The sequence below is a fragment of the Crocodylus porosus genome, unplaced genomic scaffold (assembly GCF_001723895.1).
Source record: "Crocodylus porosus isolate Cpor-Errol unplaced genomic scaffold, CroPor_comp1, whole genome shotgun sequence".
Lineage (NCBI taxonomy): Eukaryota > Metazoa > Chordata > Crocodylia > Crocodylidae > Crocodylus > Crocodylus porosus.
The window spans coordinates 67,641,212-67,655,557 of NW_017728947.1; the positions used below are offsets into that span (position 1 = coordinate 67,641,212).

At 37.6% G+C, this 14,346-nt stretch overlaps 1 protein-coding gene across 1 annotated transcript in view; it reads left to right on the forward strand.

Annotated features, from left to right (window-relative positions):
- G2E3 (G2/M-phase specific E3 ubiquitin protein ligase) overlaps positions 1-8,675 on the forward strand; it is a 41,709-nt gene extending 33,034 nt beyond the window's left edge. The window contains exons 13-17 of the mRNA XM_019551929.1: positions 4,076-4,386; positions 5,045-5,226; positions 5,758-5,930; positions 6,959-7,158; positions 7,459-8,675. Of these exons, the coding sequence (XP_019407474.1) occupies positions 4,076-4,386; positions 5,045-5,226; positions 5,758-5,930; positions 6,959-7,158; positions 7,459-7,691 (1,099 nt within the window). The 3' untranslated portion in view covers positions 7,692-8,675. The remainder of the gene's footprint in view (positions 1-4,075; positions 4,387-5,044; positions 5,227-5,757; positions 5,931-6,958; positions 7,159-7,458) is intronic.
- The last annotated feature ends 5,671 nt before the right edge of the window (positions 8,676-14,346 follow it).

The following is a 14,346-nucleotide window of genomic DNA, read 5'->3' on the forward strand; positions in this document are numbered from 1 at the left end:
GCCCACGTCCTTCCAGGTTGAGAAGAACCCATCCACTACCACCCTCTGGGTGCGGCCCTCCAGCCAGTTGGTGACCCATTTGACTGTGTGGGTGTCAACACCACGGTCCCCCAGTTTCTTGATGAGAACGGGGTGAGAGACAGTGTTGAAAGCCTTCCGGAAGTCCAGGAAGACTATGTCCACAGCTACCCCTGCATCTAACGATTTGGTGATCTGATCATGAAAGGCCACTGCTAATGCAGCCCTGGGGACCTGCTCCACTTTGCCAGTGTCCTGCTGTCTCTAGGCAGCAGGTAGGGAAGCAGTGGGAGCAGGGTTGTGTCTGAGCAGGACCACGGAGCATGGGGCTGGTGGCAATGTGGAGCCTGCACTCAGGGGTGGTGGGAGTATGGAGCTCGGCTGGGCAGCATGGGGGTGTGAGGGGTGTGGGGACCCCCCCACACTCCTGTGGCATGCAGCCCTGGCAAGCAATGGCAGCAGCAGCAGGTGGGAGCACTTGTGCCGGGTGAGGTGTGGCTCTGGCCAGCACTGCACATCACAGTGAAGGGCGCAGCCTCTGCTGGGCCATCTGTATTGCCAGCACTTCCCATGTGCACATGCAGCCCCTGCACTCACCAGGCATGGGAGGGAAGCCTCAGGTACCTTCCCCTGGGGGGCAGGGAAGGCAGCCTGCTCCAGAGAGCAGGGCTTCCCTCCTGTGCCCAGAGAATGCAATGGAGCTGAGTAGTGGATTGTTTTGAGCAATACATTGAGAACTGGCCTAATCTAATGACTATTTGTGAACAAAGTTGTGACAGAATAGATGGAACTATCCTAGCCAAAGTTCTCAACATGGGGCTAAACAGACTATCCTAAAGCCTTGAACAAAGAAAGTGCAGCCTGATGCTTATTGCTGATGCTGTTGAAATTTAGAAGGAAGCAAGTGAGACCTTGAAAAGAGAAATATGCAATGAAAGAATTAAGTTACAGGCATTAAAAAAACAAATGAATCAAGCACTATCTCCAGCTTATTTTCTTGCCAATATTCTCAATACTCAGTACCAGGGTCAATGCTTAACTGCTGAAGAAGAGGAGTTGGCCATAGCATGGGCATCCAGCAATCATCCCTCCATAATACCAACTATAATACATTTCAGGGCTAAGGGTGAACCATTCAAGAAATGCATGTTTGCTGATGAGTTTTAAAGGAACCAGTGAGCTGGTGGAAGTCAGTTCAACAGTCTCTGATGGACTCAGGTGCTTAAGTGAGAATGCAGCTTTTAACAGCAGTAGCTTCTGCAAGTATAGAAAGAATATTTTCTGCTTTTGGACTAATTCGTTCTTAATTGAGAAATCGCTTGGGAACCTAAAAAGCAGGAAAGCTTGTCTTTTCCAGTCTGTGAATAAGCAGGAACCAGAAAGTGAAGACTGAATTTACTGCATAACCCAGTATTTTAAGTTTCTTGTGTTGACCTGGCTGAAATAATTTATTTAATTTTTGTTAGAAATACACTTCACACTTATAGTTAAACTAGTTAAAAAATTCAAAAATACGTATGCTTGTTTTGTTAAAATAATTATACACATTTGTTATTGAAGAAAAATATCCAAAATACATGTTTGTTGTTTTAGTTGAATAAAACAATTTAAAATGTCATAATTCAGTTTTCTGATGTAGCTGCAATTTGATCTGAGGAAAATATCAAATAAAAGACTGCTTTAAATGTACAGTGTGTACCTTCTAAAAATGAAACCTGTTGGCTACAAAGGACCAACTCACAGGATCATCATAAAATTCTAGTTTATTAGAATGATGCAGAAGTCAAATCATAAACCTTGAGGCTGATCCCCTCAAACACACACACATTCATGCACACAACAATCACAGTAGCTAGCTACGAACACTAAGCACTGATGTCACAATATACCTGTCCCCAGTCGCTGGAATCTGCCGTCAATGGCCAGTCGAGGCTTCTTTCAGTGCGATGTTGCTTTAGAAGGGGTAGCCAGCTGGTCCTTCTGGCTGGGCAGGCAGGGTGCTGGTCAGAGAGGGTGCAGTTGGGGGTCATTCTTCACTGCCTTTTATCCCTCTCTGGCAGACATTGGTGACTCCCCAGTTTTTGGGCTTACCCAGTCCAGGGGTCGTTGACCCCGTGGGACATCCCCCTTGGTGGTTGCTGGATGGCAGCTGTCAGCCCCAGGGGTTACGTCCGCAGGTACATGTAGTCTTGGGAGTCTGTTAATAAAGTTTGATTAATTTGCTGCTGCGATTAGTTCAAACTGGGGCTTCTGTACCTTTTAACAGTGAAGTTTCAGGGAGCTCCTGGCTCTGTATTGATCCTTTCCTCTCCTTAGTCTGTGGTTTGGTAAGTGTCAATTGCCACTTGTTAGCCTGTTATCCTGTCTAGCTACTGTGTTACACGATCAACCAAGATTAATTCAGGGACCTGCTCCATACAGAGAAGCTGGGGTTTGATTCCCGCCCTTGCTAACATTGTTACATGGTACAACTTTTAAACTTAAAGTAACATTTGTTACAAAGTTAAAAAGCATAGAATATCAAACATAAAAGGGTAAAATGCCATGGCACATACAACAAATAGACCAAATACAATGGTGGGGGGATATACTGATGCTATTTTATACCCATAAAAGCATCTACAAATTATAGTTTTATTACAAGTACACCTTATATTTTATAAAAATAATAATAATATAATAAAAGAAGAAGAGGGAGGAAGGAAGAAAAGGTAGAAAAGAGAAAGCATCCCCAAAAGGGGGCAAATACTGCAAAAGGGGCTTTTTTCCATATGAGGGGCTTCATGTTGGAGGGAGAGGGCAGGCAAAAAAAGGTTTCTTGCTACAAACCTACATCTGTCTCTGAGTTGTGAATAATATATATTAAGGTTATATCAAACAACAAAAATGCACTCTTTGTAGAAAACTTTAAATTGATTTAAACCCAATCCACCCTCTTACAAAGAGCTAAATCTTACAAAGACTCAGTCTGTTCTGGTTTTATATATGTATCCGATTTGGTTTTCAGAAAGTTCAGGCTGTTGCAGTGGGCATCATGTTCTCAGTGTGCCTGCTGATATCCTTGGGGCCTTTGTACCAGGCAAGCCACGTGGTGGTAAGGGCGTAGATTATCCAAGCATCAAGTGACTGCTTGCTGGAGACTGTATAAAGGGAAGCTTTTGGGTTAATCTCAGGAGCATGAGGGTTGAGGAAAGATATGCTGATAAAGGGTGGAAATAGATGCTGCCTTTTGTCTGTTGTGCCACCATAAAACAAGTTTATGGCGGCACAAACACCAAGCAAACAGACATCCATGCTCCTTGTTGTGCTGCAAATGCCCTTATTTGTGGCTATGATAATGGTATCAATTCGTACCACTACTTTTAATTGGTGAGTATCTATTTACTTTGTGGCAGGAGAGCATGGGCAGCCTTAACTGTTCTCCGGTCTCCCAGGTTCTGCAGGAGACTTGAGGACCCTGATCCTGCACACTACGGGAATTCCTGGGGTCATGTCTCTGTAAGTGGGGAGAGCTAGCCAGGCACTCCCAGGGCTTCAGGGGCCCAATCCAAGACAAGAATTCCTGGGTGCACAGGACCAACCCCTACCTATTGTCTCACAGTATCAATAGGCAGGACAGCATGTGAAGTGTTTCACCCCATGAAGCAGATTAGCTATGCCAAAACACATCCTAGCACAGCTGATCAGTTTTTTGGGGCACATAGTTCTGGCCATAGAAACTTAGTGGAAGGCCTACAGTAGGGAATTGCTGGGATGGACATGTCTTCTTTCAAATTATGGAAGTTGGGGTACATCTGTTACACCGTATCTTGTCTTGGTTTGAGACTCCTGTTTTTTATATGTGTGTTAATAAACCTGCCTCAGGGAAAACTGAACATGAGAGTTTGGGCTTTATTTGATTCATATACTTGGTGAATCTGCCATTAATTTACAGTAACTTGCTAAAATTTCAATATGAATAATAGATGGAATTTGTTGAAAGTTTGACCTAGAATTTCTTGTTTTTGCTAAGTGTCTACCCTTAATTTATCTATCTATGTGTGTTTGTGTCTTGTAGGCAATTAAGAATGCAAAGAAAAGAAGTTTCTAACATACTAAATGAATTAAGATTACAAATTAATGCAAAAACCACAAGATTGAACATCAACGTAGATGATATCTGGAGTAGTGCCTTAAAAGGATTCAGGGGTCGCAACTTCAATCCTGCAAGCACAATTGAAATTAACTTCACAAATCTTAAGGGTAGATTAAAAACAGACACTATTTGTGGATCAAAGCATGATTTTTTCCAATTACTAATGCTTCATCTTCAGAACTCATCACTGTTTGAGGGCTCATCCTTAAAGAATTTGTCTCTTGATTCTCAAGGTAAATGTAGTATATAGAGGAGAGAGAAACCGTGAATTGACGTGCATGGAAGTAACTTTCATTATATTGTGTAATTTTAAGGGTCTAGTTCTCCTAACTAGATTTAATGATCTTTGCACCACAAGATAGAAATACCTGTATTCTGTATTTACTGGATATCAAAGTAATTTCCCTTCTGTGAGCAAGTTACCTTAAATTTATTACTGTTATAGGCATATATTGAATGTTTTCCTCTCTATCAACATCACAAATGGAAAATCCTTATGGTACTTGTTCTTTCACAGGTACTTTTTCTTCCATGCCTTTTTTCTCATCCCTCTATTCTGACATGCACAAATGTAACTAGATGACTTGCAGCACGTCTAGAGATTTAGAAGCCCTTAGCTTCCTGCAGCACCCCCTCCAGTGCTTTGTAATTGTATTGTGCATGGGAGTCTGGGAGAATTCTGCTGTAACTGGACTTGGTTTCAAGGGCGGAAGAGAGTCTAGGTCATAATTAGGGTAAACTGCTCCTTCACTTGTGGGTGTGACCAATCTGACTGTTGTGCCCTTTGAGTCGAGAGCAACTACATTAGAAGAGTGTGCCTATAATATTAGGATAGTACCTGTTGCATATGGTAAATAGTTCATTTTTAATTCAAATATACTTTCTTTCCAGCTCTGAAAGAGAATCTGTATTATGAAGCTGGCAAAATGATTGCCGTTTCTTTGGTTCATGGTGGTCCAGCACCTGGTTTCTTTTCCAAAACATTGTTTAACTGCCTTGTTTATGGTCCAGAGAATGTGAAACCAACTGTGGAAGATGTCACAGATGTTGATGTAGCACAAACAATAAAAATGGTAAGATTAATATGCTATGGTAATTTCTTGTTTGTGAACTTGAAACATGGCATTTGCAATGGGGTAGACTATTTTAGGTGAGTAGTAGGTATACATTTAATCAAGACAGCTATCATACAGCGACTGTATATAACCATTTTCTCAGCCAAAGATGGTCACATACTAAGGGCTTAGCTAATCTTAAGTGTTTGCTGACATAACTGTTGGCAAAACTTCCAATGCAACTTACACTTTTGAGCCTAAAGAAATCCAGCTTACACTTGCTGTTTCCTAATGGAACAAGTGAACTCAGTAAAAGGTCTCCGTCATGAAGCATTCATTCATTAGGGTTTTTTTGTTGCTATAGTTACTTTGCTGTAGCTTCTCACTCCCTAATAAAATAAATATGTGAACAAAATGAAGCGTACATCAATTCTACACAGGTGAGAATCAAAAATAACTTTTTAAAAGATTACTGAAGCCAGTTTTCCATATTTATTCATTGCTTTGCACATGCTCCATCATACATCTAACGTTTGCTTTATGCTGCAGATAAAATCTTCAAAAACTCTGGCGAATTTAAAATCCACAATAAGTGAGTGCTACGATTATCTTACTGCTGCAGGATGTGTAAGGCCTGTCATGACTCTGTATGATAAGAATGCCCTGGTGAATGACCTACTGATCTACCAAGTAATTAAGCGAATTATTTCACCTTTTGAAAGGTTTGTTTTGCTTGTAAAAGTCTACTTTTTTTTTCTCAGCAACATATAGGGTACAATTATTGAAGTAGTTATTGAATCAGTTGAAAGACTAGCAGATTTATGATTTTTCAAGTAGGCTAAATTGAATATGATATAACTTCCTAGCAATCTGATATGTTCTGTTTCAAGTTTAGAAAATCCCATTAAGTTAAACTGTACGTGCTGCTCACTGGTAAAACCAAAGATGGTTGAAAGAAGAAAAACAACTTAACTTGTGCATTAACAGTACTTGATATAGTTAGTAGTTTTTTCTCTGGTCTTGTATCTAACAGAACAAGGGAGGGATGATTTCAAGATGTGACTGTCAAAACCACATGACCTATGGCCTCGAGCCCTCGGTCAATTTTTAATTCTTTTTTTTTTTTTTAACAACTGAAGATGTTTCAAATAGACCCTCTCACTTCAAAAACACATTTTGTTTCATTCCTCAAACTTCAGATTGATGTGGGAGTAATGTGCCTATTGGCAAATCTGTAATTATGAAGGTTGTCTAACTATTGGGAGAGAAGTATTATATATGTAAAACTAAATGCACACACGCTATCAGATAACCTTCACATAATACAAATGCCATGTGATGGGAATGCTCTAGAATTTTAATACTTTTGTTAGTATTCTTAATGCTTTTAATTTAACTTTTCTGATTTATAGATGATGGCCTACTCCTTAACTAAAAGCACATAAAATATGTGTTAAGTAGTTTATATATAAATCAAAAGTTGTATAACCAAAGTAAATAAGAATTGTAATTGTTTTTCAAGTTTTATTTAGCAATCTAAGCTCCTGTTCATGAAATAAATAAATACATAAAAATTAAAAATCTTGACCACTTTAGACTTTTCTTAAATCAGTGATTCTGTCAGAGAGGGAGGGTCAGAGAGGGAGGGAGAGAGAGAGATGGATTTTTTTTCTTTTTTACATACTGCCATAAAAATATAATAAAGCATATACCTTTCTGATACCTTTGTTTTTGTTTTTTCCTGCTCCAGTTTTAAGCAAGGTTTGAAAACTCTTGGTGTGCTGGAAAAAATACAGATTCATCCAGATGCATTCTCTAGCATATTGTGTCACAAACCTGAGAGACTTTCTGCAGAACTTCTTGGTGATCTCTTTACAATCCACTGTTCATCCCATGTTAACAATGCTAAAGGGATTGACTATTGGATGGGTTACTTACAAGATGTGGAATGTAAGTGAACTCCTTTCCCCCCTTTTAGTTCATTTCACAACTACTTGTATGGTGTAGCTTTTGTTCAATCCTTTTCTCACCTTTGTCTAAAATTAACCCGATATTTTTCTTTTGCATTTCATGCAAACTTTTTTGTTTCCAATTTAACCGTGTTTGTGATGGCAAATTCACTTAACTAATTAATCTGAGAGGCCAATTCCTTGTTTAGTTTTTGCTGTGCTTCTTTAGTATATGTTTGTTGGACACCTTATGTGGGGAGCTGCAAAAGGTATGCACCTTTAAAAGCTTTTCTTCTTCTAGGTGGTGAATCTGCAGCCACACTGGAAGATATTTTGGTCTTTGCAACTGGTAACACATCTATCCCACCCATTGGTTTTGAGCCTAAGCCATCAGTCAAATTTCTGAATATAAAATTCCCAGTTGGGAAGAGACACCTTAACTGTTTAGAGATACCAATAACAAAGGAATATGAAAAGTTTAAAAACACAATGGACTTCACTATCAAGAGGACACTAAGATTGGAAAGAGAATAAATATATATATTTTTACTGAACTGGATGCTGAAAACTTAATTTTTATGTATGTGGGACTTGTCTGCTTGCAAGCTGCTATTATTCCTGACCATATATTATACCCCTTTTGCCCTTCTTGTTTTTTATTCAGTGGTTTACTATTTGACAATAAAATTTATCTAGCTTGGAATGTATCATATAGTTTCAACTCAAGCCGACTTTTAAGTGGCCATTGTATGCTGCAAACTATTTGGAGGAAAAAAAGCCAAATTTATATTGGCTTAACATTTATGCTCACAGATCAAACTCAGTGCTTGGGTAGTTGGGTGAAGTTTTGTTTGGTTTCGTTTGTTTTTTGTTTAATTTCCAGTTTAGAAATAAAAATACTAATAGATAAGACTTAAGCTGCCGACACATTTAACTGTGATTATTAGCATACTCATATGAGTAGGCTAATACTACAAGATCCAAAGTGAAGTTCTCTTTAAAAGTATACTAGAAGCAGCATGAAAAGGTCTTTGAAATGGCTGTAATACTTTTAATATCTGTTGAACAGTCTTCCTGTCAAAATGTTTTGTCCTGGAATTCAAGAGGAGCTAACAAAGTGCACAAAAGTTAGAAAATTTGTAGTTGAAGACTACCAGATTATGTAAAAGATCAAACACGTTCAAAGAAAAATTAGGTGAAATAATCAAGTATGAGAACCAAAACTAATCCTAAATGCATGATTAACGAGGAACTTTAAAAAGCTGAACGTGAAAGTGTTTGATTTAAAAAATTTTCTCAGGTCAGTTCTGTTTCTAATTAGAAAATGTGTTTATATCTTATGCTGAAGTCAGAATAGCTTTCATAATAGCTTGCACTATAACTGCTTTTTTAGCTTGCTCTTCCTCTTTAGGATTCCATTACAGTCACAGTCCAACAGTTGACTAGAGTCTGATGCTAAATAAATTCTTGGCTTCTGTTTCATTTTAAACAGTTCTGGCTATAGCAGATGCTGTTTTATATATATATATATATATATATATATATATATATATATATATATATTTGCCATTCTTCAGACTGTACTTTTTTTATGAAACTCATTGTTAATGCAAAGACACCACAGGTGTCTAGATCAGCGAATGTTTAGCTTCTATTGAAGTGCACTGTAACTAAGGTAGGAAATTGCTTGGTGTTACTGATATTAAAAACTACTTTATATTAAGAGGGGAGGACAAATCTAAGTTGATGCTGGTGAATCTATACAAAAATTGTCAGTGTAAGAATTCATAGCATGTAACTTTTTTACTTTTTGATAATATCTTCAAATGGTAAGCTTTTGAACAAAATCTTCATAAGGCAATTGAATTTATACTTTATCCTTTTTAAGTTGTTGCAAGTTATTCTTCCTATTATTTGGCTATCTACTCTATACCTCACATTATGCAAAGGTCATATTATAAATAATTCCATGTAGACTCAAGCTGTCAAGAAAACTGAATTGTTTAAAGAAATCATATTCGATCACTTAAAATTACATTTATTCATAACTAATTGAAATTATAGGCAAGGATAATGTCTATATTAAACATGATACAAGAAGTTCTTTTGGACTCACCTAAGAAATCCAGTTAAAGAAATCTGAGCTTATTTTTTTTCCACTTAACTCATTTGTCTGTGGAGCACTGGCTTCTTACAAAAAGTAGACTAGTTGCATGGTTTTTCTTGTTAGCTACTAATCTGTATTTACATATTAGTTTGTACAAACCATTGTAGTTGTCTCAATATGCTGGAATTATGTGTGAAACAGGAAATGATCCACAAGACTTTCATAATGGGAACCAAATTTTAATGCGAGTCTGAACCTTAAGGTTGTCAGTATTATTGTAAATATTTTACGAGCTGAAAAATGCCTTTAATAATTTGTAGAAGTTATCCAATAAAACACAATAACCTTAATTTTATTTTTTTTGTAGCTGCTACAGTGCTTGAAGTGGTTCTTCCTTCTTGCAATTGCTTTTTATCAAGAGTTCAAGCTACAGACCTACTTCTGCAACTAGACTAGTGGTTCTCAGCCGAGGTTCTGTGGCACACTGGAGTGCCTTGAGTTCATTTCAAGGCTGCTGCAGGGTACCATGCAATGTTAACACTTAAGTGTGCAACCATGATTCATAAGATAAAACCAGAGCTTTCAAATAGGAATCCAAAGCGGCAAAAAATTCTGACTGTGGTTGTGCTGTTTTTTGCAAAAGAAGAATTGCTCTATTTTTCTGTATTCAAAAAATGAGTTAAAAGCAAGAGCTGGCATTTTCCAAAAGATTCCTCAAGTATAAAAAGGTTGAGAGCTACTGAACTAAGTGTAAAGCAATGGTACTTAATGTATTAGGCTTTATTCCTACTTAGACTTGAGACGCACCCCTCAAGGAAAATGCCAGCTCTTAGTTTTCACGTTTTGACTATGAAAAAATAATATAACAATGCTTCTGTTGCAAAGAATTTTGAAAGACCACAGCAGGTCATATGTATTTTTTTTAACACTATGGATTCGTATTTGAAATTGTTGGATTTATCTTTTAAATCATGTTTGCATACCTAACAGCACTAATATTGTGTGGCATCCTGTGGTACCCCTGAAAAGATCTCAAGGCATCTCAAGGTGTTGCAGCAACCTGGCTGAGAATTGCTGATGGACAGTGTATGTGACCTTTCAATTTTCATTTAAAAATCTGTGCAATAAATCTGGATTATATATAAGATTACCTAAACATCAGTTACATTGAAGGTAATCTCCCTTTCATGGATTTAAAAAGCATGCAACAGGAGGACAATTGCAGTTTTAATTTGGTGTGGGACAGAAATCTAATAGGCTCTCTAAGTGGTGGAATCTCTGAATTTTCCTCTTAAAACATGTTCCATTTGTTCTGCTATTGTACCTGTTCTTCCCATCCCTTTATTCTCAAATTTTCCTTTTTGATACCTCATACTTTCTCCCAAAATATTTCAAGCATACTTCATTTCCTTACTTTTAGAATTTAATATCTAGCTATACCTTTTCTATTCTTACCTCCCTTACCATTATAATGAAGACCTCTGTGCTCTGGCAAATTTGGTCTTTTTTGCATAGTAAAGACACTTGGATTCTGTGCAGCTCATGCAGCACATTGAAACTTCTGGAGGAAGTCATAAACCTTGTTTTGAACTAGATATAAAAATTAATGTCAATGCAGTATTCTTTGTTCAGTGTTGATTATGGATTTAATTTATTTTATGATTATGCAGTGCATATTTTTGGAGTATAAAGACAAAACTTATAAAACTTAGCGGAGAGTTCAATATTTTGACAGGTATAATTACAGTTTGTAGCACTTGAGAAGGTAGGAGGCGTAGTTTGGGACTGTTAGTTGGATACTTGCTTTTTTTAAAAAGAAAATCAGTAAAATATAACAGTATTAGTATTGAGATATAGATTTCAGAAGGTTTTGGAATTAACCTCAAATTGAGATGAATGGGGCAGCTCACATCCGATTAATCAACCTGGGTTTTGCAGTGCTGTCTTGTTACAAAGAATCACATTAGCAGAGAATTCTGGTTTAGAATATGCAGGACCCTCAGTATAGCTTCACAAGATGTATTGACATATTTATGAAGATTTGAGTTATAACTTCTGGACACACTCCTGTTGATAAGGCAAAAAAAAGGCTCATTCTACCTTGTAGAATTAGTTTATTTAATACTTTCTAAGCAAAATTTTAGTTCTTGCCACATTTTGAATATCTTCCATTATCCATACTTATGAATTTAATCTTTTGTCCAAGGTAAAAATGCAAGTCTGTCATTCCCAACTATGCCTCACTCTCCACAAATGCTATTACACTTATGAATAAGCTGACTTGTTTTTGTTAACGTACAGAACAAGGTTATTCATTATAGAAATAGTGAACAACTTTTTTCCATAGAGTTAATCAGCTCTCAAAGGTAGCTAGTCACAAAAACTAAATATTTTTTGGTAACTTTTCTCATTTTTCCATAAATACTTAATTGGAGCAATTAAGAAATTGGCTTACTTTAATCTCTTCTTTTAGAATACACGGAAACATTATCCACTCAGCATTCATTAAATTGGATATTAAATATAGGTTTTCTAGAAATCCCAACACTTGAGAATTCACAGTTAAAGCCAGAATAATTCATTAGTCCTCAAGTCTAATCTTCTATGGAAACACAGGCCATAGAACTTGCCTTTGTCAAGACCATAACTTTTGTTTAAAATTCAACACATTTTATAAGCTATATATTTTCCCCCTGTAATAAACTTTTCCAAGTGTTATAAACTTAGATTAGTACTAGAACTTTAAAAAAGTATTGCAGTCTTTTGAAGTTTTAGATAAGTGAAGTATCGTAGAGCTACATTTTTAAAGCCTGTGAATAGTAGCTAATTGTGACCTATAAGGTTTCCAAGTGATTGAGAAGAAAAAAAATACTGTCTGGTGTTTGGGTTTGATTTTTGTTTGCTTGTTTGTTTTTAAGGTACATATTAACAGCAAGAAGTTGTCACCAACCTTACATTCTACTTTTGGGATCTAAAGCATTAAATGTATTGCAATTTTTAAATAATGATTTTTGTTAAATAATTTTGTCTAGGACACATAATTGGAGTTCATAATTTAAAGGAAGTGTTTTTCAAACATGCACAGCAAAAAAGTAAATAAAAAGGGAGAAATGTCTTAATTATTGTCATGATGGGACTTCATTCAGTTCCTATGGCTATACTTTTTATTTCCTCTTTCAAGTATTAGTAGCGTGATATGTCTTCTTTTCTTTCTTCCCAAATAGGAATCGATACCCCTTTTTTGCCTTTGCTACTATGTAATAGTTTTAAGTCTGCAGTGTTATGGTTCTGATTTAATACAAGAAACTGAATTGCCAATTTGGTTAAAAGGAAAATGGGAATGTAAATCTAGGTTACCAGAAATAACTGTTTCTAATGTTTAAATCTCTTTTGAAATACTGATGGCACCTAGTAAATCGTTCAGCAGCTTAGCATAAAACAAAATAATGCTTAGAAGACTAACATCCATAAGTAGAGCATTCCCTATAGAAGTTCAATATTGTAAATATTTTAGATATGGTTTTGTCATAACTACGGATTTAGTGCCTGAAATCTGTTGCAGTTTCAAGTAGCATTATACTTGACAGCTATAATATTATGTTAGTGTTGCTCTCTGAAGTAAATACATTAATTGTGGGAGATAACTGTCATATGTATAAAATTTTTGAAGTGCAATAAAGAAACTAAGAATTTGATTAGTAAAGCTGAATTAACTGTGTATTTTTTCCTATAAATCTGGAGGGGGGTAGCTGAGGTTTTTTTGGAGGGAGGCGAAAGATGTTATTTATAAATAAGAGAAAGTTTGTAAGCTTCTACATACTCTACCAAGGAATATCTAGACCAATGATTGATTCTCAATTGAAGTGCCATAGCACCCTGGGGTGCCTGAACATCCTTTTAAGGGTGCTGTGAAATGCTATGCAATGTTAACACTGCATGTTTAGGTACACAAACATGATGAAAAACATTAACTCAGTGATTTCAAATAGAAATGCATAGGGTTAAAATTCTGACCTATTGTGGGCTTTCTGTTTTTTGTAATGGGAAAATTGTTTTATTCTTGTTCCAGTCAAAAGAGTGAAAACTAAGAGCTGGGAGTTTCTAAAAGTTGCAACTAAAAGTCTGAGAAACAGTGATCTTAGACCAGTGGTCTCCAAAGTGGGGTGCGCAAGACAATCCATTGGGGTGCAGGAAGAAAATATTAGAATTTCTATTTATAATTATAGAAATATACATATATTGAGGGTGCATGCTCAAATTTTTTTTACTGATAGGGGTGCACGATCAAAAAAATTTGGAGACCACTGATCTGGAAGAGCCACTCACTCCAGTGCCCTTTGGCAGGTTACTTTAGCATTTGACTGCTCTAATAATTGCCAATCATTGCTTTTTGACTATGGACCTTTGGACCACCTTAAAGTAAGTGCTCCACCTGAATTACAAGGTACTCTTCTAAACTGCATGTTGCAAGGTGTATTTTCAGTGACAGGCAAGCATCCACAACTGGCCCACAGCTGAATTTTAACAGGCCTGTAAGTAATGCCACCCTGAGTCCAGGCCACCTAGCCCAACAGCCTATTCCTGACCACATCTCCCACTTGGTTGGACCTACTTTGTGGCCCACGAAACCTAGACAAGTGGGGGCTTTCTCAGTCCTTCGCTCACGTCTCCAGTTTTAGTGATCAGTGACTCTGCACTCCCTCAACTTGTCCAGTGGGCAGTGTCTCGGCACAGTGGCTGTGCTCTGCTCCATGTCCCCTTCTCACTCCCTTGTTACTGAGCCCTTTTTATTTGTCCCAAGGAAACGGTTGTTCTATCACCAGCAGCCTCCTTTCTTAAGGGGGAGCTTATAGTGTTTCCTTGGGGGCGGAAAATCAACACACCACCCCTTGGCGGGGCCTACCTGTAGCCCCATCAACCCCAGCACCCCCTGCGCAACCTCCTCCCGGCTCTGGCCGAGCTGCCCCTCGAGCGCAGTAGAAGGGCAACCCTGGCCCCCTGCCTTCGCACGGCCAGCGAGCGGCCCAGTCTCCCCACAGGAGGGGCGGCGCCCCGCCTCTATCAGCCGCGGGGTGGGGCCTG